The sequence below is a fragment of the Lissotriton vulgaris genome, chromosome 2_1 (genome assembly GCF_964263255.1).
Source record: "Lissotriton vulgaris chromosome 2_1, aLisVul1.2, whole genome shotgun sequence".
NCBI classification, from domain to species: domain Eukaryota; kingdom Metazoa; phylum Chordata; class Amphibia; order Caudata; family Salamandridae; genus Lissotriton; species Lissotriton vulgaris.
The window spans coordinates 551,230,817-551,256,665 of record NC_141687.1 but is presented as its reverse complement, the minus strand read 5'-3'; the positions used below and the strand labels follow the sequence as shown (position 1 = coordinate 551,256,665).

At 44.0% G+C, this 25,849-nt stretch overlaps 1 protein-coding gene across 1 annotated transcript in view; it reads right to left on the bottom strand.

The window, feature by feature from the left end:
* UNC80 (unc-80 subunit of NALCN channel complex) overlaps positions 1 to 25,849 on the bottom strand; it is a 2,521,865-nt gene that overhangs the window by 1,008,117 nt on the left and 1,487,899 nt on the right. Inside the window, exon 41 of the mRNA XM_086955549.1 lies at positions 18,224 to 18,313. Within this exon, the coding sequence (XP_086811675.1) occupies positions 18,224 to 18,313 (90 nt within the window). The remainder of the gene's footprint in view (positions 1 to 18,223; positions 18,314 to 25,849) is intronic.

Below are 25,849 nucleotides of genomic sequence, written 5' to 3'. Positions count from 1 at the left end.
GCAGGCCTTGATGGATGTGAAGAACCACCACCTACTTTGCTGAACCTTTTTGAGTCCATGGGAGCCTAGGATCAGCAGACCGGTCAGCTTTGTTGTGGTGCCTGCAGATGCAGGAAAGTGACAGAGAAGGAGGAGGTTTGGGACCCACCCCCAGAGGAAGAGTTTTAGGGACCTTGTAAAGACTCCTTTTTGTCTTTACCCATGTCCCCATCCTTCTCTTGGGCCATAGAAGATTCTTGCTTCTTTAAGTCACCTTCACCACCATTGTTTTGATGCTTCAGCCTGGTAGGGACCCATTTCTCTGACTTCTTTCCAAATTGTAGAGGAGAGGTCAGATCAGAGTCCACCAAGTACCGGTGCAGCTGCTGATTTGGACAGTAAATAAGGATGAGCTCATTCATCATTAAATTGTAAAATCATTCATAATCATGAACATTACTTCCATGAAGCCAACCTTCCAGAGTCTTAATAGCACTGTCTACAAAGTCAACCCAGGTGTGTGCCTTCTGTGTGTCCCTGAATTGGACCCTGTACTGTTCAGTGTTCAAACCTAACCCATCTATGAGGGCACTCTTCAAGGCTTCATTGTTGTCGGTATCATCCTCCTTGACAGTGAGAGGCTTGTCTTTGCCTTTGCTAGCAAAGGAGAGCTATGCGATAGCTGCCCATTGCCCTCAAGGGACCTTCTGTATTTTACAGGCCCTATTCAAGGCAGTGATCCATTTATGAATATCATCCTCTCCTGGTAAGGAGGGACTATCCTCTTCAGGTTCCTAGCATTAAACAATTTCTTCCTGACCCTAGGCACACTAGTGCTGCCACTGTGGAACTTTAGTCCCAAATACTTTCTAGCCTCCTGTACCTCCAATGTTTCCTTATCAAGGGCCAGCTGCTCTTGCCTGATTCTGAGCTTGGCTCTCTCAATCTTAAGCAGGTAGTATTCTAAGGAGTCCTCCATCATACAAGACTCTTATTAGAGGCATTGGAATTAACAGAGGAGGATCTAGACCTACCCTTCATTCTCTGCACCCTCCTAGGAGGAATAAAGGAGGACCTACCTCTAGGGACACCCTGTGTATTATCTGTACTATTCCCCAGGGGATCAGAGTTCACCAAGGTGGAGTCACCAGTCTCCTCCAGTTCATGCTCAGAATGTGTGTCACTGGGGTGAACCAACCCTGCCCCATTTTCTGGAGCCAACCCACCCTCATTGTTCTGCCCTTCTGCCCTTCCAGCTTTCTGGAGGTCATCCTGCAGCAGCTGCTCTAAGATTTGCTAAGTGTTAGGATTACTACCTGTCTTTAAATTCTTTGATGCAGCCAGGGTCCCAAGATCCTGAAACTTAAGACCACCGTCTGTAGAAGATTGGATACCACTGGATTTCCCAACTAAAGACATGGTAAAATAGGTGTAGTGTGGTGTTTCACCTATCTACCCAAGTGGAAACTAAACTTTAAATGGATTGTAGAAAGGGTTGTACAAACGCTCAAATATCAATCCAAAAGGCTCAGTATAACTTACTGTTATACAGAAATGATTTTATAAGTGCCTAATGCTAGTCATTGTTTTTCATGTAACCATACTTAGATTAGCTGGTAAACAGTGCAGGCTAAAATTCCTACTGCTGAACACCAATGTAGGAGGCTGGCTTAGTATATGGTGTACACTTATTTAAATGAAGCACCTTGTACTAATCCAGACAACCTTTATAGTGACTTTAGTGGCCTTAGACAACCATAGAAAACTCTGTAAGTGGTAGCCATGGACGGCAGCCTTCAGGCTTACAACCCTTTCTACAATCCATTTAAAGTTTAGTTTCCACTAGGGTAAGCAGCTTGTTTTACCAGGTTTAATCATATAGTGTGGATTTAATGAAAGAGAAACACACAGTGTACTTATAAAAATATGTCTATTTATTATACAACACTCACACATTGGTATATATCTTGCCTGAAGACATCAAAACAAATACACACAATTGTGGAGGTACCAAAGTACTTACCATGTCAAATTTAGGGAAACACAGTGGCTGGGGTCCGGATTAGCAGGATCCCAGCCATACTAGTCAAAAGTAATGACATCAGCAAAAAGTGGGGGTAACCATAAAAGCAGATTCAACTTTCCTACACATACCTTCCAATTTAGGATGGAAATGTAACACAAAAAGATGATAGATGGAATGCTGAAAATTGTCAAACATTCACCCCCAGTCACAGATCTGGGGTTAATCCATCATTATTTTGCTCGCCACACCATTCCAGTTTAGACCCAGAGTAGGATAGTTACATCTGGTTTCAAGGTTACCCCCACTTTTTGCTTGGTGTTAGTATGTTTCATACCTAGTCTGACTGGGATACTGCTAATCAGGAACCAAGTCAATGCACCTCCTTATATTGGTCATAGTAACTACTTTGGTACATTCACAATTGGCTACTGGTGTACTCTTGTAAATCCCTAGTGTATGGTACTAAGGTACACAGGGCATAGGTACACCAGGGCTCTCCCATGGGCAGCAGAATGTTTTGTGCCACCCATGGGAGTCCACCTAAACAGTGACTACAGGCCAGCCATTACATCCTGTGCAAGATGGTGATATACGTTTCCTTAAATCTGAGGTCACAAAACTTGAAACCAATACATAACTCCTATGGTAGGCTCTTCAGTCATGAGGGCAGTGTGCTTGGTTATAAATGTGATGGTGCCCCTGCGTGAGCAGGACACCCCTACAAAACCTGGAGTCAATTCTCCAGGCTTTGTAATTGTGGACAGCCATTTTAATACATATAGTGGACATCAGTCATTTCGTGATGTCTAACATGTAGTGGTTGCACTGAAACCAGTCATGTTTGGTATCATACCCCAACAGTGATTATAGTATTGGTAATATGACACTATGTACTGGGGGGCTCCCTTGGGGTACCACCCTGTACTCCCGGTAACGGCCTATCAGGGTCTGACAGCAAGCTAGTGCTGTTGCTGACCACAGACACGATTCTGCTTAGACAATCTAGAGCAGGGGAAGGTGGAACAATAGTTTTCCTGTCACAGAGAGGCATGACCAATACCCAGACAAGACTTAGTGTATTGGGCTGGGGGCACTTGCTAGAGCCACCAGACTGCTTTGAAGGGCACATTTGGTGCCCTCCTTGTAAACTCCAGTTTGAGCCAGTTCAGGGAGCCCGTGGCTCCCGCTCTGGGGTGAAACGGGACAAAAGACATGGGAGAATCCTCCCCTATGGCCAGACCTCCCTTGAGAGGAACCCTTGAGTTGTTACAACCCTTCCCTTAGGGTTCTTAAGGACTTGCCTGTGGGTGGGCCCTCAGATTCATCGTGGGACAAGACTGAAGACTGAAACCACTTCACTCTTCGACAGTCTGGACACTTGGACGAAACGGGCAAGGAGAAATGAGGGAGTCACGGCAAATAGACTCATGTTCAAAGCTGTGAGCCAAGTACAAAGACTCCCAAGGAGTTCTAATGATAAGCTCCCTATAAGGGACACTAAATGTACCTAGTAATGCCTATAAGGCATACTTAAGATGCTCTACATAGAGCATGGAACATATCATACAGATAACTATCCCTTGGGCATCAAGTGCATTTTCAGAGTAAAAGAAAATACCTTGTTCCTTCCGGTGTTAAACTCATTTAGGGCCACAAAGAAAATAGCTCCCAGAGAGTGGGAGCTAAAAGCTGTCATCGACAGGCCGAATGAAATAATAATAACTGCACAAGCCAGGAATACCTCACTTGGTTCCACTAGAGGGTGGATGTGTTACCATGAAGAGAAAGCTAATAAAAGGTGGTGGGATACATAGGTAGGCCATGGAGGAAGGTTGAAGGCTGTTCACAATCAGAAGTAGAGGACTCCACTCTGATACATCTGTAAGAAGAAACACAGATGAACATCCCCCCCTTATGACTCGAGTAATTTGGCAGCTGGGGAGCCAGATGGTACAGGAAGATATATAGTTAAGAGACAGGTTTACCCCGTCTATCCTTAAAGTGTTGCAATGCAAAATGTGTGTCGAGAAGACGGGCACCATTGAAGGGTATGTCCTCAAGGGTGACTTGGACTGTCTTTGGCATTGCCAGGCATGACGGCGAAGTGCCACTGAATGAGCCATGGCTCGACCCACTGAGTCTCTGGTATCCATGCCACATCTTATTGCAAACTTACTTCCTCTCTCCCTTCCTGGAATGTCGGGGTGAGTTTGCTCCAGGTCTCTTCTGGAAGCGAAGGCAACAGGCTTGCCACTGATTCCCACAAAGCATGGGAAAAGAAGTCCAAAATGCATGCAGTGTTTACTGACCGCAAGGCTGAGCTGGCTGAGGAGAAAATGCTTATTGCATACGTTTCCAGCTGTCTGGACTCCCTGTCAGGAGGAATATTATGGAGGACGTTGGGGTGCAGGCCAAAGTGGCCTGCACCACAAAACTTCTTGGGGTGGGGTGCAGGAAGAGACAGGCCAGGCCCCTGTGTCCAAGCCAGTGTCCGAAGGCTATGGACCAGTCCATAGGTTCCCCCGTAGTGGGCTTAGCCCACGGTCCTAGCAAAATGTCATACAATGCTTTACTGTAAGGAAGCACAGGCTATAGTCCTGTTTGAACCCGGTGAAGCACTTGTATCAGGGGGTCAGTGCCCACCTCCACAGAGGGGAGCTGTAAGTCTAGGACTGCAGCTGCCCTCTTCAGCACCTCAGCGAAGGAGGAGCTCACCTATGTAGCAAGAAATGGGGGTGGGAGAGGTATGAAGCTAGTGAGGACTCAAGGTCTAACCTAGCACCATCAGCCAGCGACCCTCTAGAGGGGGCTGGCAAGTATCGTCCATGGGGATCATAAACCCCAGCTCCTTTCCTTCACCTCCAAAAGCCTGTTCCCTCATAGGAAAAACAACAAGGGACTGCCCAGGAGGACGAAAGGTGTCCGAGCTGGACGGCACCACTGTCACTGCACCCAACGCCATCTGATGTTGGTGCGGCGTCGCCTCAGTGTCAAAGAGGGTGACCAATGCAACATGGTCAGCAGTTTCAAATATTTGCTGTCGAAGTTGGAAACCCCGAAGGGCTGTGCACCCGAGTCGGCACAGATCCAACTACAGATCCAGAGATCCTAACTGACACCGTGGACAGACTCGCCGGCGTGGATTCAGTTAGGACACCTCTCACCTCCTTGTGCTCGAAAGAGCACCATAAGGAGATGGAGGCCCCAAGATGGCATGGAGGAAAGTCTACTAATCCTGCATCTGGGCCAGAGTCACCCCGGCTCCAGTGGAAAAACACGGAAGTGAAAGTTAGTCTCGTGCATCGACTCCTTAGCCAGAGCTTTGGAGTAGGAGTGGGAAGTGCAGGGCTTACGTGGCAAAGTCAGAGGTGCTGCAACTTTGACCACTTGCGCTTTGAGGACTTATCCTTAGATGTTGAGGATGATGAACACTCGTGGGACCAGCTACTGGACTGGTCTTGTGACGGCTCCCGGGACCTTGGACAACACTGACTATGACTTGAGACCTCCGCCAGTTGCACCGCCAGTATCTTCATGCGCCGTTCCTGCAACGCCTTCGGGTGAAGGCGACGGAAGAAGAAGCAATCTGCAGAGTTGTAGTGCTCCCGAGGCACCACATACAAATAGTATGAGGGTCTGTGGCCAACATCTGCCACTTGCAGTACCCACAAGGTTTGAACCTTGAAAACACAAGAAAAAAGAAAGGGGGCAAACTGTTCCTTCGATGGAAAAATGTCAAAACGGCCTGAGGAACTGCTCCGGATCCATGTTGGAGCGCGGAAAAGATGGAACTGATGTCAGCATGTTGGAAGGGGGATTATATTGACTCCAGCGATGTCATATTGTATGAACAACATCACTACAAAGTTGCGCTAAGCCCCTTACCAATGCACAGAGGTACAGCTGAAAAAAAGTTCTGGATTCAGTCTGGTACTTGGAGAGAATTCAAAGGTACGGAATATGTGGCTAGATGTCTCTATCAGATAATTGGTGCAATTCTGAATGAAGTACAATGAGTTCCTGCTAACCAGGTCCCCAGTGCCAGATATCTTTCCCTAAAACAGTGTAATTGTTCTCCAATTGGCAATACCTTTAGCACCCCTGTAAGTCCTTAGTAGATGGTACCCCTTGTACATAGGGCATAGGTACTAAAGAGGGTTACTATGGACCGCAGAATGTATGGTGCACTTTAAGGGACCCCTCACCAAACTCATGCAAACTGCCATTACAGGCTATGTGACATGGCACAGACATAAGTGAAAAAACAACATGGCTCCTGTGTGCCAGGCCTGCAGAAGCTGCCGGCAATATATGTAAGCCACGCTACATCAGGCTTTACATCACCAAGGCAGGGTGCATTATATTACCTGTGTGGACATATCTGCATGAGCAGATATGCCCCTATGATGTCTAAGTCGATTCACAGACACTGCAAGTGGACATGGATGCCACCTTATGTATATGTACTGGACACTAGTGATTACGAGTTCCATACACACATGATGGCTTCACTAAAACCAATGATGTTTAGTATCAAACATCTTGTATTAATAAACCCACTTTGATTCCAGTGATGGATTTATAATATATGCACCCAGAGGGTACCGTAGAAGTACACCCTAAAACCTACTAGTCCATTAGTGCTCTGGCTGACTGGTACAGTCCAGCCTGCAGCCACAGACACACTTCTGACCCCCTAAGACAGAGGTCTTTAAAACGTTTAATTCTGTGTCCTGCCAGTGAAAACAAGAATCACCGGGGTCCCCTAAAAATGATTAACAATTATTATATTAAACTAGCAATGTTTAAATATGCCTATACGTATTTAAACACTGCAGTTAAGTTCTGTTACTGTTTAAAAATACAATCAAATGCATAATTGCCAAACATAATATTCTGGACAGGCAAGCCTTACTGAAAGTGTAAATGTTTCCACAGTGTGATTTTTAGAAATAGGGGTGGGGGTTTGAGGAATAGTTGGAGTCCCTTCCCTTTAAACACAATTCTCCCAGTCAGGATATAAATGACAAAAGATGTTAGTGATGGGTCTTTACAGAGTGACGTACTGCAGCTCATTTTGTTTCCACTGCAAGCTTAGCACTTTTATCAGCATAATGCTTCTTTTGGCCAGATCCAGGAGCCCCCCACTGGATCACTTGAGGCCCCCCTCGGGGGTGGCCTATCACCCAAGTTTGAAGACTTCTGCCCTAGGAGGTGAGAGCATTGCTCTAAGAGGTCAGGAACAATGCCTGATCTGGCAGATGGTGTTTATACCTCCTTCAAACAGGATGGCTAGCAATCAACATACCAAGATCCGAGGCTTCAAAGTATCTGCTGCCTTTGATATGTGACCCTGGTATACCTCAGACCTGGGAGATACCCCCCCTTTCCCTGAGGCACCAGAACAGGTGAGAAATTAGTATGGGGGTAGGGGTGGAGCACACCCAGGAAAGACACACCCCTAAGGTGAGCTGCTTGATGTTTCCCACTCCAGGAACTTTTCGCGATCTTGGTAATAGCAGAATTTAGAAAAGTGGGACAGGGTTATGCCTACTTCCCACATGAAGTGGTCATATAGGGGGCGAAGTGATAGCAAGGGGAGGTAGCCCATTGGCTACAACTCTCCACTTCCTTAACGCCCTAAATTTAGTATTTAGGTGCACCTTAATCCAGAACTACAAACTCCAATCTCTAAAACGAGGAAGAGGGCACGGAAGAGCCAATCGCCGCAAGAACTAAAGACTGCTGTGGACTTTCGATGCCAAACCGTGTCTGCAACATAGAAACTCGACAATTGCAAAGATTTGACTCATCCTACAGCTCTGCATTCTCCACAAGCCCCGGAGGGTTAGCAGCACTTTACCAAGCCACCAGCATCTCTCTTGTCGTACAAGAGCTACTCCCATGCAGCCTGCAGGCACTGACCGTGACATCCAGTTTAAAGAAGCTGATGTCCACTGGGACCACTGAGCAGTAGCTATCTATAAGAAGTTCAGCACACTCAAGGAGGTCGGATCCAGCTTCTTGCCAAGCCTGAAGGTGTCAGGACCTCAGCGAGTCTTCCTGTACCAATTGCAGGGGAGCTGGACCCCTTGCCAAGACCAAATCTTGTTTGATGCCGAATCTGGGGTCCAATGACATCACAGACGACCAGTCAACCAGGGATGTCAGCACTGTGTGCCCAGCTGTCCTATTTTTGTCTCCTTTGTAGGTCCCGACCAACAACTGTCAGCGCCTTGATGCACACGAGCCAGCTGGTTACAAAAACTCTGCACTTGCGCTGCCCAGCCCATGCCTAAAGAAACTGAATGTTTCCCATGCTGATAGGACCCTCATGACCCAAGCCTCCTGTTGGGAGCTCCCAGACCTGGCACCAAGTCCCTCTTTGCAATCTATTACCAAGGGACGCCCCTCCTTTCTACCGTGTAGTGCGCAAGACTACCAACCCGTCCAGCAATCTTGCACCCAGACTCACTAGGGCAGATAAGACAATCTGCTAGTGGAATTTTGCCCTTGTCCCTCTACCACCTCACAACCAAAAGAGGTCCTACGAAAAGTACTACAAGTATATGTATGCAGTGAATGCTCTTTCTACCATAGGAAGACATTAAGCGTAAAAACACACTGTTGGTTAAAAGTACCATATTTGTTAAAAGTCTATCCTGACAAAAGTACTTACCTATTTACAAAATTCTTGATTTCAAAATATATATTAAAAATGCATTTTTTAAATGGTGTGGATCTCCTTTTTGAGTGTGTGCATTGTTCGTTGACTCTGTGTGTTCAACAAATGTCCAATACTCCTCTCTGATGAGCCTAATGCTGCTCAACCACACTATCCCAGATGGAACACCTGGGGATTGCTAGAGCAAGCCAATGGCCGCTCATAATAAATACCTGGACTCTTTACACAGCATACCTCTTTTGGGTATACTGTGTAAAGAGCCAGCTTCCTACACCCAGCCGTTCCAGATCTCCTTGAGAACTCTGGGCAGGAGTGGTATTGGCAGAAAGGCGTGCAAAAAAACGGAAAACTCCACTAGGGATGAATAGCATCTCCGAGCGAGAGTCGTGTTGGAAACTACAAGCAAACAGAACAGCTGACGCTGTGCATTCTCTGCGGTGGCGAACAGACCTAACCAAGACTCTTCCCACTTATGAAACTTTGCACCACCTTCGGATGTAGATGCCATTTGTGATCCACTAGGCATCTGCGTCTGAGTTCGTCTGCCCTGGGTTTCAGAAAGCCTGCCAGAGCCCACTAAGGAAATGCCCTGACATTGCAGCCAGGTCCAAATACGCAGAGCCTCTTGACAAAGGGCTCACAACCCCATCCCATCCGGTTTGTTTCAGTACCACATAGCGGTGGTATTGTCCATGATCACCTGCACCAGTCTTCCCTTGATCGCAGAAAAGAAGGCTTTCGAAACCCAGCGGATGGCCTGAAATGGCAATAGAATTATGTGAAGCTTTGATTTCACCGGAGCCCACAGGCTTCTGAACTCCTCTCCTAGATAGCCACCCCAGTCCAGAAGTGATGCATCTGTCACTGCAGTCAACTCTGGCTGGTGAATGGAGAGGGGTTCCTGATGCTGTGCCCACTGGGCCTTCAGAACCCACTGCAGAGCACACATACGCCAGCAGACATGTTTTGCCAAAAGTTTGGAGAAGGCCATTAGGCTCAACAGCCTCACAGTCAGTCACATTAAAATCCAGTCTAGAGGCTGAAACATCAGTATCATATCCTGAATATGCTGGTCTCGCTGCTTGGGAGGATAGGTCCGAAACTGTACCATGTCCAGAACAGCTCGCTGAAAGGAAGTGTCTGAGAGGGAGTCAGATGTGATTTAGGCATGTTGATAGTGAACCCCAGCAAGTGTAGGAGGTTCGCTGTTGTCTGAATTTGGGTGACGACTGACTGGGGCGAGCCCACCGTCAACACCCGGCTGCCAAGATAGGGGAAGACAGAAATTTCTGACCTCCGCAGGTGAGCTGCGACTATTGCAGTCACCTTGGTGAATACCCCAGGGGCGCTCGTAAAGTCGAATGTAAAAACACCTAACTGAAAGTGCTTTTAGTCCACAATGAACCGCAGATAGGGTATGTGGGCTGGCAGGACGGGATGTTGAAATAATTGCCCTGCAAGTGCAATGCTACGATCCAGTTTCAAGGATCAAGGGTAGTCAAAACAAGGGTGAGTGTGAGCATTTTAAATTTCTCTTTCTTCAGGAAGAGATTGAGAAGGAGCAGATCTAGGTTAGGGCGAAGTCCTCCATCCTTCTTTGGTTCTAGGAAGTAGCTGGAATAGCAAACATGACCTACTTCTGATGCAGGTACTCTCTCAATGGCTTCCATTGCCAATGACCCAAAGCTGTGGTGGCTGGGAGAGTGTGGGCACTGCTGGAGACGCCTTCAATACCCATGAAAGGAGCGGAGGGCAGTTTGGAGTTGCACTTCTTGATTGAGCATGGAGAGATGGTCCTCCCTCAGCCAATCTTAATTAGTTGAAATGGGTAGAAAGGGTGTCACAAAGCGGCGGAAGTACCCCCTTTGGACTATCTGTAATACCCAACTAGCTGATGTTACTGTCAGTGGGGGAGGTGATGGAATATCCTACCACCCACTAGGGGCCCATTATGTTCGGAGGGCAGACTAAAAAGGCTGCCATGGGGCGGTAGACTGACCTGACTTCTGGCCGCCTGTCCCACGTGGTCTTTGGGACCAGCGCACTTGGCAACAAAACACTGGGAAACCCATGACCGTGGTGGCTGGGAGGGTATGGGCACTGCTGGAGACGCCTTCAGTACCCACGAAAGGAGCAGAGGGCAGTTTGGAGTTGACACTGGGCCATTGATAAGCCCAAGGACCTGGCCATAGCTCTTCTGTTCTTCAATTGCAACAGTGCTATATCTGCCTTTTCTACAATTAGGCAAGAGCCATCAAAGGGCATGTCTATGAGGGAAGCCTGAAAAACGAGATGTTTTCAGCCAGCTAAGGCATCCCAAAGCCAACAATGGTAAAAAAATCCCTCTACCTCGCGAGTCAGTCATATCAAGTCAACATCTGATGGAGAATTTTACTGCATCTCTCCCGCCAGAAACTGCCTGAAAGTGTATGGCCTGGGCTCCTATAGGATCATAGGCAGCACTGGTTCAACCGAATCCCATAGAGCAGTGGTTCTCAACTTCTGAGGACTCCCCTTAATCATTACTGGAACCCAGGGACCGCCACTGAATCATTATTGGAATCAGGAAACCCCCATTGAGTCATTAATGGAAGCCGGGGACTCCAGCCTAAGCATTTTTCAATGAGTTGAACCGAAAAACAATAAACTGAAAAATATAGAAACAAACAGTCATAAAACAAATGCTTAAATAATGAAATAGTTCATTTAATTCACAAATGAATATAACAATAATAAAAATGTAAATTTTAATCGGAAGGATAGAGCTTTTCTAAATCCAGCTGAGACCACTCATTGTCTATACTATGTCCTATTTGATGTAATTGTACTGCTTCCACAAATCAATCTGAGCATAGCCACAAATATTTTGTGCCTAGTTTCAAATTGGTTCAAATGTACAGAACACTTTAACATTTTCTGTTTGAAATGTTGCTTCTTTATTAATATACACTTTATTAATCTGTTCTTATGATTTTATCTTTCATTTTCCATGCAGTCACTTACCTCCTGAGTAGACTTTGCAGACCCCGGGGGTCCCCAGACCACAGGTTACGAACCACAGCTCCTCAAACCAGTTGTTCTCTTTACTGTGTTTGAGTCAGGTATGACAATAGGGTTGGGGCTGCCTAGGGGCATCGGCAGCGCCAGGGGAGTCTGCACTGGAGCAGGTGCCAAGGAAGGTCTCGGTCTTGCCAGCGACTTCGCTCCGGAACGAGCGTGGGATCCTTGAGGCACAACTGGCACCTAGGGTGAACCTGCCGGCATGGTTAAGAGGGGCCAAGCAGCCCAAATAGGAGGTAAATGGCCTTATAAAATCCTGTCAGCTGGGAGGAGGTTGCGCCAGCTACTGGAAAGATAGGGAAGCATGGATCAGACCCAATTCAGACTTTGCAGACTTGCAGTGCCTGGAGTGCTGTTGCTCCCTCGTCTCGTCAGATGACTTTGATGGATGCGGGGCAGTCTAACAGTGTTTGGACTTCTTTGACTTATTGTGCTTGGGGGGGCTTACCTGTCTTCCCCCAATGACTTTGAATGCTATGGGGAATGCCGGCCGGGGGCCCTGCAAACGGGCAAGGGACCTCCAAGCGATTGGAACTTCATGTGTTGATGAGTCGACAGATGTTTTGCGGCTAAGACTTTGAGAGATTGCTCCCTTAGCACCTTCGGGTGCATGGCGCAGGAGTCCTCAAACACCTTGGAGTTATGTACCGGCTTCAGGCACCACAAGCACACCTATGCGGAGGTCTGTCACTGCATTTGTCTGTGACAAGCCCAACATGGTTTGGAACTAGCCAGTTCCTTGGGTGACATCCTCAAACCAGGAGATGAAATCTCAGAATTTTTTTTTACAAAAAGTTGAAAAAGCCACTTGAAAAAAGAGTACGGGGTAGCTCAACCTGGATCTGTGCTATCTGGCGAAAAGGAAAGAACAGGCCTCAGTGCACCAAGCTGGCGCATACGTAGATACTGCACACATCGCTTCTGGCTTGGACATCGCCGACGCTGAGCCGAACGACACCAGCTGTGATTGAATATCAGCAGGTGGCATGGGAATGAGGTCAACTTAGAAAAAAGGAAATAGTGGCTATCAAATCGAAATGGCACAAGAACTGGCAGATATATTATGAGCTAAAGTTATTATCAACTTGAATGACGCACATAGAACTGAGATTAATGGTGAATTTACCATTAAATAGATCCCCGAGAGTGCTCCGTTTTGTGGGAGTTGTTGTGAAACAGGATGGGTCCACCTACCGTCTACGGAGGAACCCGCTGCAGTGGCCCCACCAATGGAGTGTATATAATAAAAGGACCTAACAATAATAAACACATTTATAAAGCGCATGGTTACACTAACTAGTGTGTCCCCGCGCTGTAGCAGCAAAAACTCGTCATTAGCAGTACTGTGAACCAGCTAGAGGAGAACCTAAGGATGAAAAAGCTAAGTTTTCAATTTTTTGCGAAAGAGTGTTTCCAATGGTTCTATCTGGAGATCAAGGGTGAGGTCATTCCATTGCTAACCTGCCACTTAACGGAATGCTCGACCACCCATTCTTGCTCTTTTAATGACCGGAGTTATGAACTTTCCCATCCTACAGGACCTCAGTATAGGGGGGCAGTAGATCATGTATATAGGTTGGCCCTTTTCTCTGTAAGATGTAGTGACTGACACACAGGGCTTTGTAGAGTATTCTCTCCTCCACCGGAAGCGCCAGTGAAGGGATGCCAGGGCCTTGTTAGAGGAAGCTCCCCTGGACAGCATCAGAATTGAATTAAGTGTATGTATGTATATATATATATATATATATATATATATATATATATGTGTGTATATATGTATATATATATATATATATATATATATATATATATATATATATATATATATACACATAAATATATATATTTCTATATTCACTGAAAAAAACATCGGTTTCAGGGGTGTTATAGTTAGTTGAACATTTCACACTTACAAACCCATTGAAATTCCCCAATTATAGTTAGCTCAGCTAACTATAACTCGCGCGCCAGCAATGCACTGCTGATCCGTACTGCTGATTGCCTTGTGGGACCCCCTAAGCAGGCCTAGGGGGTCAGGGTGTTTCAGGGGTTTTCTACCGTGAGAAAGGGCGCATGCCCGAAACGCGTCGGTGTGACAGACTTATGGTGGAGTTTGCTGAATAAAAACTAGCTACTTACAATTCCCGAGTGCAGCGTTCTAATTTTGCGGAAAAAAGATTCCTGGACCTGTGGTTGGTCCCTCGCTTGCACCCGCTGCAGAGCGCTCCAGCTGTAACCACCCTTGCTTTGCCCATATATATATATATATATATATATATACACATAAATATATATATTTCTATATTCACTGAAAAAAACATCGGTTTCAGGGGTGTTATAGTTAGTTGAACATTTCACACTTACAAACCCATTGAAATTCCCCAATTATAGTTAGCTCAGCTAACTATAACTCGCGCGCCAGCAATGCACTGCTGATCCGTACTGCTGATTGCCTTGTGGGACACCCTAAGCAGGCCTAGGGGGTCAGGATGTTTCTACTCTGCCCCCTGTTCTCCTTTTCCGCGTTTGTTTGACTGATTTCTTGTGCCTCGGTTCTACCGAGGCACAAGATGACTGCCAACACTTCCTCGTTTGGAGTGTTGACAGCCAATTAGCATGCAGCTCGTGATCAGGAGGGTGCGCGGATCCTCCGCGGCCATAGATATCAAAACTTTTTTAATTTTGATTTTCTTAGCAACTACTGAACGGATTTACACCATTTAACAAAAAGGGATTTTTCTGAACCAAGGGCTACCTTTTCGCCACATTTGGTGTAATTCACTTCAGCAGTTCGGGATGTAGCTGTGTCTAAAGTTTCCTATGGGAAATTGCATGGGGAAAACACCTTTTGGGATCCCTCTTTTTTCTCGACCCCCCCTTGACGACTCACCCAGAAACTTTCAAGATAGGAGCAAACCGGAGCGGGCCACGAGTTTTGAAAATTTCGTGAAGATTCGTCAATCGGCGTCAAAGGTATTGGGAATAGAATGCTGTGATTTTCCTAAGGAAAGTAGGTCCTAACTATAACTACCTACTGGCAACTGCCAGTAGGTAATATATATTTAATGGATACTGAGGAATGCTGCCCTGCTGTAATAAAGGACTCTTTCAGAACCAATAGGAGCCCGACTTGTTATTGAGTGCGTTCCAAGCAAGTGGCACATTTTTTTCTGAAGTATTACGGCCTGTCCATGGTCGTGTAATTGCACCGTCGCAGAAACAAGTTGTGAGCTGCCTTGAGATACTGGAATCTCATAACTGGCAGAATGACAGGGAACAGCTGAATGAGGTCTGCTTTACCCCCAAATGAAATGGATGCAAAAAGGCAGAATCCACCAAAGACAGCAAATACACGAGCAGGAACTCGAAGTTCCAGAATGCTTTTCCTGAATGCACCTGAGCAACCCCACCCGGGGGCGGAAAAAGCCATAATAATGACTGACTGCTCCTGCATCTAATCACCGCCTTATTTGCACACCAGCCTGTGTACAAGAAGCAAGTTAGCTTCGAAACGTATATATATATGTTAAACCTTTTCATTTTAAAACAAGTTTTTTTTTCTACAATAGATTTGATTGAATTTTTGCATCCAATGGGGTGTGCCCCCAACAAGCAACATTCAAACAGAGCAATGATCATAGGTATACAAGTCGCTGCCGAAGGTATTCTTTGAGTATCTATAAAAAATTCAAACCAACAACCCCCACCTCCCGCCACCCCCCACCCTTGCACCGCCCTACCCGCTTGAAACACTATACAGGCATATACACATATGATTGTATCTCCGTGCCGGCATATCCACGAATTAGAGTGGAAAGTCATACAATGGTTAGTCTGACTATGAGATCCTGATTCGTGGATGTGGGAAAGATCAATGCCCCGGTACTTGGCCCATGCAGTCCAGATCTTCCCGTGCTTCTGCGGGCAACCCCAGGCCTGAAACACTGCCACTTCGGCAGACATACATTTATCCAATGCGGATTTTCAGGCCGCCACCTTCTATTTTTGGGCTATGTCGCGCTTGGCCAGTGTGAGTCCTAGAAAAAGTAGGTGTCTTTTGTATATGTTCCCCCCTACATCATCAGTACTGTGGAGGAGGGTTAGGCAAGGATCTGCTGGGAGGTCCCACCCCAGTACCCGCCCCAGGCAGGACAGTACACCAGACCAAAAATGTCATAACGCCATGCAGCCCCAGACCGTGTGTAAAAAGGATCCGTCATACAACTGGCATCTGAGGCATGTGGGGGATGGAATAGCCCCCATCTTCCAGAGACAGAGGGGGGTGTGGTACACCCGATGCAGGTATTTAAACAGGACCAGTCGATATCTAGAGGACACTGCTTAACCCCTAGGGCTGGCAAGAGCCTCGGTCTAGTTGTCATTAGAGAGGGTCGGTACATCTGCCTCCCATGCTGCCCGCGTCCAGTGCAGGTTTGTCTTAGTATGTGTGGTCAATGTCTGATAGAGCTGGCGGATTTAATGTCCCCCCAGATTACCCATCAACAGTCTGCCCTCCAGAGGATGAAATTCTGGCAGCGTTGCAAGGTTTTTAATTAGAGGAGACAGAGCGTGGCATAGCTGGAGATATTTATGGAATTGGGATCTGTGTAGGTCAAACTCCTCCTGCAGCCTTTGGAAGGATTTAAGTGTGGGTCTGCGCATCACATCACCCAGTGTTGAGATCCCTATTGTGTCCTACCGACGGAACCCGGGCAAAGCCGCGACCGGTCGAAGGCTTGTGCCCCGCCAGAGGGGCGTCTCGCACGTCAGCATACCCCACCAACCCATGGACCTCAAAACACTTCTCCTTATCTGGATCACTGTGCGACTGGCCGAGGGAAGAGCTTCCAGGGTAGAGTTACTATACAGGAGGTCTCTAGGAAGAGCCGCTACACAGTGTAAGCCGGATCATCCTGCAGATTATACCACCATTCATTGATGACCAGCAGCTGGGACGCCCAGTAATAAGATCGTATGTCTGCTGCCGCGATGCCCCCACAGTAACTAGATTGGACACAGGTCGCCAGAGCCACCCGGACCGCCCCGCCACCCTACAGGAAACTGTTCAGGATTAAAACTAGTTTTTAACAAGTATTTTGATGTAAAATGACCTCTGATGAAAAGTAAGAGGATTGCCAAAAAACAGTACAACTGAAGGAAATAGTTGAGACATTGGGAGGTCTTCGGAGGACGCCTACTAAAAATAGATTGTTTAAGCCTATGCAAGGTTGAATGTGATTTAATTGAAAAATGATTCAATGGAACAACATCATTGAGAAACCGTTTAATCTAAACTGATTACTACACATTTTCTGAATGAATGGCATTTACCATTTTGTAGAAACCAATTAATAGACTGTCTTTTTAGTTGAAACTGGCTTTTGAATGTTCATTTTTCTAAGTGTTCATGCAATGGTCCTGCTTTCAGAAGCACCCTCCAACACTAACCCCACACAACCCCTAAATACCATCAATCCCTGCCCTCTAAAACTCCTCACCACACCAAAACTAGACTCATCCCTGAATCCTAAAAGCCCTTTCTACCCCAATAATCTATCATCCCTGAACGCTAGGATCACTCTCTTCCCCTAACTCCACCCATCTCTGAACCCCCCAAACATGAAATCACCCTGAAACAACAGCCATCCACCACCATCCATGACCTACAAGGACTTCTCATCACCCTAAACTACTCATCCCTGAACCCTAAAAAAACCCTTTCTACATCAAAGCTCCACCCATTCCTGAATCCTTAAAACCTCCCCCCAGCCTAAACTCCACATCATCCTGAACCCTAAAAACTCTTCAACACCCCAGCCACAACCTATAATTTAACCTTAAAAACCCTCACCAGCCCTAAAATCCGCACATCCATGAACCAAAAAAACCCTCAACAGTCTTACATTCCAACCATTCCTGAAACCTAAAAATAACTCACACACCTCAACACCACTCATCTGTGAACACTAAAAAACCCTCGTCACCCCTATACTACACCAATCTCTGAACCCTAAAAACCACTATCTATGCCTAAACACCAAATATTCCTGACTTCTTAAAAACCCCTCATCACCCTGAACATTGCCAATCCATGAACCCAAATACCCAAAGTATTAAACTACATCCAAGCTTGATGTAATTTAGGATTTTTCCTCACAATCATCTTTCCTTTAAAATATGTCTTTTATGTTTTGAGTTTTTTTACATTTCCTTAAAATAGTGTTTCCTTAAAATGTATTCTATGTGATTTGATTTCATCCAATATGGTTTCGCAGTTTTTGTGTTCCATTAATTCACACACATAACTGCAAGGATGGTTAGACAATTCATGAGAAATGCATGAAGGCTTCTAAACAGAAAAAGTATTTGACAATGGAGGTAAGATATGGACTTGAAAGCATATTGTCAAAGTGTATAGTTACAGTGGGATAGATTTTAGATATGCAATACATAAATTTACAGGTGAAATGTACCTTGTTGTAATGAATAAGATTCCATCGTTTATCCATCAAAAAGTACTGGGCTGACTGGGATTCCGCAATGTTGAAAAACTCCAGGCATTCCTGAGAAGAGGCAAGCAGAAAACAAACTGTTAGAAGATATACACACATTTAGTAAACACTTCAGCCTTGAACAGTTTGAGGGTGCCACCTCTTCTCTCATTGATACAGTGCTGCCGTATGACGAATAAGAAAATTAAATGCAGTTAAAGATGCCAAATGTGACAATGTCAAATGTAGCTTGTGTTGCCTGGAGTGACAAAAAGATTTGATGATTGTTCACATGTAGGCAGAAGATAGGCCTCGGATCGAAGTATCTTAGTCATCTTACCAATCACTAGTACCCAGTTCCCTCAATACTTCTGAAAGTTCAAAGGTGCTCAGAATGCAAAGCTACTTAAATGTAGCAATAGTCCTCCAGCAAATATATCCTTTACTTTGGCAGGGCAAACAGCATTGGTAATCTATCTTCATAATATTCCAAGCATGCTATCTTAATAGCTGCTTTATATTTCTCCTCTGCATTTCTAAGTATCCTTATTAATAACATTGAAGTGCCTCTCTACGATTTACAAGCCTTTTTCAAGGGAGTAAGCTATCTCAACACCAATGTTGATTAGGTTTAAAGCGAGCAGCCTTAATGATTTTTTCAGGAGCTAAATCAAGAGCCTTAGAAATCCACTGATTAAATCTTAAGGCTTTCTTGTCAATATCCAGAGTTTTAGCCATTTCACCACTGTCAAAGACAAGTTTAAGATAAGGCATTGGTGAAAATAAACCATGTTCTTCCTATAAGAAGAGGATCTCACTTGTTTACCTACCACCATAGGATTAGTTGGAAACATAACTGGTATGTGATAGTGGTCATTTCATGGGACCATACCTCTCCACATTCTATTTGATTATCTAGTCTTAGACAGGTGCACTTGTGCGCATATTATTGATCTTCAAGTACTAGAACCATGCAGTGTTTTTTGATATTCTCAAAAACAACACATAGACATTGGTATCCGCTTGTCTGCACACATGCTTTTAGTGTTGTTTTTATATTTACAAAAGATTATCATTGTGCTTACCAATCTATTTAGCATCCACCTTGAGAGCGAACAGCAGCCACGTTAATTACAAACACATGTCCCTTGCCCCGCTGCTCGCTCCCGCAAGGTGGATGCCACCACAAACACGAGTGCAAGTGCTTTAAAAGTGAAGACCGCTTGTTTCTTATGTTCTGGGTCACACATCAGCTGAGGACAGCACATTCATGCAGACGTCTGACATACCACTTAAAGCAAGAGCTCGAGGTCCGTCGCTTTAGCCTGTCATGCACTTGTTTCACAAGCCAAGGGTCTGTGCCGGCCGGGTGTGCGCTCCTTTCTTCCTCGCTCTTCGTATATTTGTGTGTGCGTATCTGTCATCCGCTGTGCCTGTCATCGACTCTGTGTGCACGTGTTTGTGTGTTTGTGTTCGTCACTCACTTTGCCTGTTATGCTTTGTGTCCCTGGTGGGCTGAGTGCTTGTGTATTTTGTATGTGTATTTTGAATGTAAAATGCTTGTGGGCGGGGTGTCATGTTGCAAGATTTTGCGGCCGTTTTTCAGAAAGAAGCTGAGTTCTTGAGTCTGCTTATAAGTGATCTGCTGCGGCGCTTCTGTTCTATAGTTCATGTGGTGCATGCTGGATTCCAGAATTAAGGATTCATGTACTTGGTCAATTGTCGAGCGGGTATTAAATGTGGAAGTAATAGTATCTGCTTTTTTAAAGTTCTGTATATTCTTTACTATCTTTCGAGCACAATAGATCTTTCGAGTTGCATGTTTTAATTGAATCATCCTATTACCCAGTTAATAGCTCGAAGGTTTGCAAGTACATCAAGTTCAAATTTCCAAAGGTCCAATTGCTAACATGGTCATAGCAGGATTTTGAGGATTGGAAGTAGATCCTTTTGTCCGCACTCTAATTTTTCTTCCATGTTCTCGTTGTCCTAAATGTCACATGATAGTGGAGGCATTGGTCCTACTAAGTTTATTCTGTAGTAGGTAACTTGAGGCTGTTGGGTTGTTTACGGCAACCAAAATAAGCCGTTTTGATAAAGAAATGGCGTTGAGCGTATGGCTGCTCACTTGACCATTTGATTCATTTCCAGACTTGAGTTAAATGTGACGTGCTCGGTTTCCAACCATATTTTGAGCTCACCTCAAATAGGAAGGTTTGGGTGAGCTATTCCTATGCTTCAGGGTCAAATGGAGTAAAAAGCCTAAATATGCCACTGAAGTTTGTAGTTGACAGGTCTCTGAGCTTTTTTTCCATGTAGAAGCTCTGTTTTCTACAGGAGTAACTATCATGTATTGTCAAATTCCAGTTGGGGCATCTTCGTGCAATGCGGGTGCAGTATAAGCTAGCATGGTTTCAGTGATGCAGATAACATCGTTTGGTTTAGCGATGTGTTCGGCCTATTATATTGAGGGCTTATTTTCTTGGGATGCTGTATCTAGTTTTGACTTGTCTGGCCTTTTGCAACTTGTTCACATCCACTTTGAAGGAAAATGGTACTGCGAATCTTACAGTTAATTCTGTGAATTGCATATTTAATTGTTTCCTTATATTCCAAGTATCAATGTAAAAATGAAACCTTACTTTGCTTGTGTGTTTACAGAGGAGGCGGAGGAGGGTATTTGAGTGTGCTGTCATCCACTGTGCCTGTCATGGACCCTGTGTGCGTGTGTTTGGGTATTTGCGTTTGTCACGCACTTTGCCTGTTATTCTTTGTGTCCCTGGTGGGCTGAGTGTGTGTTTGTTGACTTCTGCCTCTTTCTCAGGTATGCCCTCTGTCAAGATCAATATCTATTACTCTGTGTATTTGTCGCTCGCAGCGTTGGTGTGTCTAGTATTTTCAATCTATACGTGTTTGTATGCGTTCTCACTCTCGGTGTACAACACCCTATTTGCACGGGACTCTCTGGGCATGACATTCTATGTCAGTCTGTCAGTCACTCTGTGTCTCCGCGGGGTATCGGCCGCCCAGTCAGTGTATCTGTGCAACTCTAGATGGAATTGTGTGTGGACCGCTTTCTGTAGCTGTCGCTTAGTGTTCACATCTTTGTGTGCTTGTGCACATGGAATACTGCGTGCCTATTTTGCTGTATGCCAGTCAATGGGTGTAACTTTGACTTCTGTGCGCATGGGTTTGTATTTGCAGACAAGTATTAGCTTTATATGTGCGCTCGTGTGTTTGCGTGTAAACCTGAGAGGGCCTGTCCGTGTGTCTTTTACCGTAAGAGACTGTGTTTATGCCACTGCATAGATCTGTTTCACAGCATTTTTACATAGCATTGTGTGTGAAGTTATATGTCTGTGTGTCTATGCCACCTCATGCTTGTGCTCCGACTGTCTGTGTGAGACTGTTTCCATCATTATATCTCTCTGCCATTCCGTGTGTTTCTGTAACCTCGTTATATGTCACTGCCCATAGTACTGGCTGCTTGTGTGACAGATTGTGAGAGGGCCCTTTTTTTTTTGTATTAGAGGAAGGCTAGCGAATAAATTAACAGGGGGAGCCGAACCAGAGCCAAGCCAAGGCTCTGGCTTGGCTCTAGAAGCCTGTGCACGAGCCGAGCCCCGAAAAAGTTTGCTATGTAAATCATACAACATACATTAAATAAAATGTGATAATGCCTCTTCAAAATTCAAAAAAGTGTCTTGCTGTAACGTGGGAGCTTTGAGATTAAAACGATACATTGTAGCACTGCATTGACATGTACTTATTAAAAATGATAGTTTTAAACATAAACCATTAGTGAAATAGGAGGCAGTATAATTGTAATGCAAACCTTGAATGTGATCAAAAATATTGACCGACAATATAGTCTATTAAAATAAAAATAAAATAGGTATTTGTACAGCTGGATTCCGGACTCACATAGTTGAAAATGCTATCATATGCAATAATAAAACTAGCATTGGCATAGCCAATAGGTCTCGCCTTTGGGACCTAATAGGTGTTTAGCTATGCAACAGTTGATGTTGTTGCACCAAGGCTATTGTGCTGCATAACTAAATACTTATAAGGTCCCAAAGGAGAGACCTATTGGCTATGCCAATGCTTGTTTAGTTTGCTCCAATGAGTCAGTATTATTTTCCATACTCAGCTCAAGACATTTTGCTTCTAAAATAAATAGGTGCATGCGTTCTTAAATTTGTGTGTGAAGCAAACACAATGTTCCCTTTTTGGGTAAGATTTAAATTACATGTCACATGCGGCCACATGCATCAATGTTGCTGTTTGCGAATCCTTAATTGCGAAAATTAAGGAATCGCAATTAAGAATTCGAAAACGGCAATGCATCAAAATTTCGTAAATATTTTTGCGATTTCTTATTTTTCCTTAATTGCGATTCTCCATTTGCAAATCGCAATTAAGGAATCCCATTCCCATTGATTCCTATGGGCCATTGATTCCTATGGGCCAAGAGGCCCATAGGAATCAATGGGAAGTTATTCACAATTTGCGATTTTCAATTTGCGAATCGCAAATTGAAAATGCAATTTCAAGGGTGCAGGGGGGGTCCAAAGAAACCCTCCCTGCACCCCTGAAATTAAACTTAAGTGCAATTTACACACACACATGTCCCAAGGACATGTGTGTGTGTGTAAAATGCAACTTTCAAGAATGCAATTTTGTGCATGTTTGTACGTTTTCGGTAAATTAGCATGAAGTCCAACTTCATGCTAATTTACCTCTTCCAAATTGGGAATTAGCAATTTTGAAATGATCATGCATTGCATTTAAGAAATCTCAAATTGCGATTTCTTAAATGCAATCGCAATTTTAGAAATCGCAACATAATTGCGATTTCTAAAATTGCGAAAATACCAAAAAAGCTTAATGCATCCAAATCAATGAATTGCATTCGCAAACGGCCGAATTTTGCGATTCGCACCGTTTGCGAATGCAATTCAGTTTGATGCATGTGGGCATCTTTTGTTCTTAATTCAAGACTTAGGTAGCTTCTAATGTATGAACCTCTGAGCCATCCTATCCCAGTAAACTAAATTATACAACTGTAGTCCTCTCTATGTAGCATACAAGACTTCACAGACATTAAATTCATCATCACTTTGTACTTGAAATTAATTTATTTTTCTATTTTTCAGAAGGCTAAATGTTTTCATTGCTGAAAAGAATGGAACACTATGAATGTTTTAATGGTGTTGAACACTGAGTTTTACTGCTAATGAATAATCTACACTGGCTATGGCTCATTAAAGAATGGCTTGTAATGTTGATGAATCTTATGTAAATAGATATATTTTACAGACAAGAGAACAAGATTCTCTGGAAAACAAACAGATAGTATTCTGCAAATGAATTTATATCTTCTTGGCCCTCAATAAGTTGAAACAAGTGGGGATCAAAAAAGACACGTTTGTATATTAATGAAGCCAATGGCAAGTAATATTATTGAGCTTTTTTTCTTTTTTCTATTATTATCCTTATCACAGCAAAGTGCTGAAGTGCATGTGCGTCACCAAACAGACCTACGCGTTTCGGCCATAGCCTTCAACTGGGTCATGAAGTGAGTGCAAAGAGTGTCACTTTTAAGGAGAAATCAGCCCTCTATCCCATCACCTAATTAAAATATATATAATTGTCTTAAAGGGGGAAGACAAATAAATGCTACCTAAATAAGTTCATAATATCTACATTTCTGATTTGAACACATAACTGTAAAGTACATAATTGGACACATTTATGGCAAACATCATACTTGTGAAGTACACAGACCGGGACAATTAACAGTTAGATGGTACTAGGAGTCATAAAGCATTCCCATAATGTATTGGAGAATGATGAGTCTGTAAAGCTTTTTCTAGACTGCATGTACTGTAATATGTAATTAGATGTATACATCATAACAAGATTCATTTCTGCTATGCAGACAATATATGTAATGTAAACTCCCTTGTCCCTTATTGGATTTCGCTCCTGGTGTGCAAATTGCACAGACAGCAGCAATATATAGTCATATTAGTTGCAGATTTTTGAAATGTAACACACTTTTCCCAGATTGCACAAGTTTGAAGGTGCAACTTGATAACATGGAGCTATTGCTTTCGGTTGTGCAGATCTGGCCGGAAAGACACAGTAAAGTACTAAGTCCCTGACCTAACATGTGCATCCTATTCATCCCACTTGCTTTATCACTGCTATGATTGCAATAGTGATAACAGAGACATACTTGCACATACATATCATCACTTGAGTCATAGCTCCTAACTTTAAATGTGCAAACTATGCAGGAAACTGCAGTACGATATATCTATACATTTATAACGTACACATTTATTTTCCATACATTGCACATATGTTAAAATGCTGAGTTTTTGCCATGAAATTGCACAGATATTAAAGTGCAAGAGTACTTATCCTCATATTGCACAACCCAAATACAAGTACATCTAGATCTCAGCCTCTGTAAAGAATGATGAATAATAAAGTGCAAAGTGCTTATCCTTCCATACCACATGTATTAAAGTGCAGTTTTTACCTTGAAATTGCAGATATTAAAGTGCAAAAGTGGTTATACTCAAATTGCGTAACCCAAAAATAAATACATTTTGATCTCAACCTCCTTAAAAAATGATGACCAAAGTTAAAATTTTAATACACATATTTTCATAACATCTAGCCCCGTCAGCAATTATTTGAAGGACTCTTATCAGTTGCCCGCTGTCCTAAAGCATCATAGATATGCATATTACTCAGCATCTGCATTGTGACCCCTTGGAATCTCAGTCCCTATCATGATAATCCATTGTGATTTTGCCCTTCTTAAAGCTGCTTCTCGATCTGATCCTCTGATCTTGATCGGTTTATGTTCTATGCCAGAAAATGAAAATTTATTCTCCAAAGTGCCTCCATGGTCTTTCCAAATGTGTTTAGCCATCACATATGTAAAGTCTTTATTCACTATTGCTTTTATATGTTGCCGTATGTGCAGCTTTAACTTGTTGACTGTACTGCTGATATATTGTTTACCACGTCCACATTCTAAGACATACACTACATGTATGGTTTCATATAAGTCCTTTCTTTGATCTTCTGTTTTGTGGCTTGTAGGGTTCTGATGTACGTCATATTCTGCCCATAGGCAGCACGCCTTGCAGTTCTGGCACTTAAAGAGGCCACTATTCATTTACCAATTTCCTTTCTGTGCACCTCTTTTCTGTGAAGTAGCTTTGAGTTAGCAGATCTCCCAGCAATAGTACTTTTCTACATGTGATACTGATATGTTCAGATGTTAGATGCTTGAGTTCTTCATTTTTTTTGAGTGTCTTCCCGTGATTTTCCATTACTTGTTTGATGGCTCTATTTGACACATTGAAATCAGTAATGAATCTAGTTACTTCCCTATTTGGTTCTGTCATTTTCAAGTATTTTTAGGCATCAACAGATGTTCTCTCTTTTGTTTATTTGCTCTCATCCATGCATCTTCCAATTCAGTTATTGGATATCCTCGTCGATTGAACCTGTTGTACATTTCATTTACCTGTTCTTCATATTCTGTGTCTTCAGAGCAGTTTCTCCGGCTCTCAAAATTTC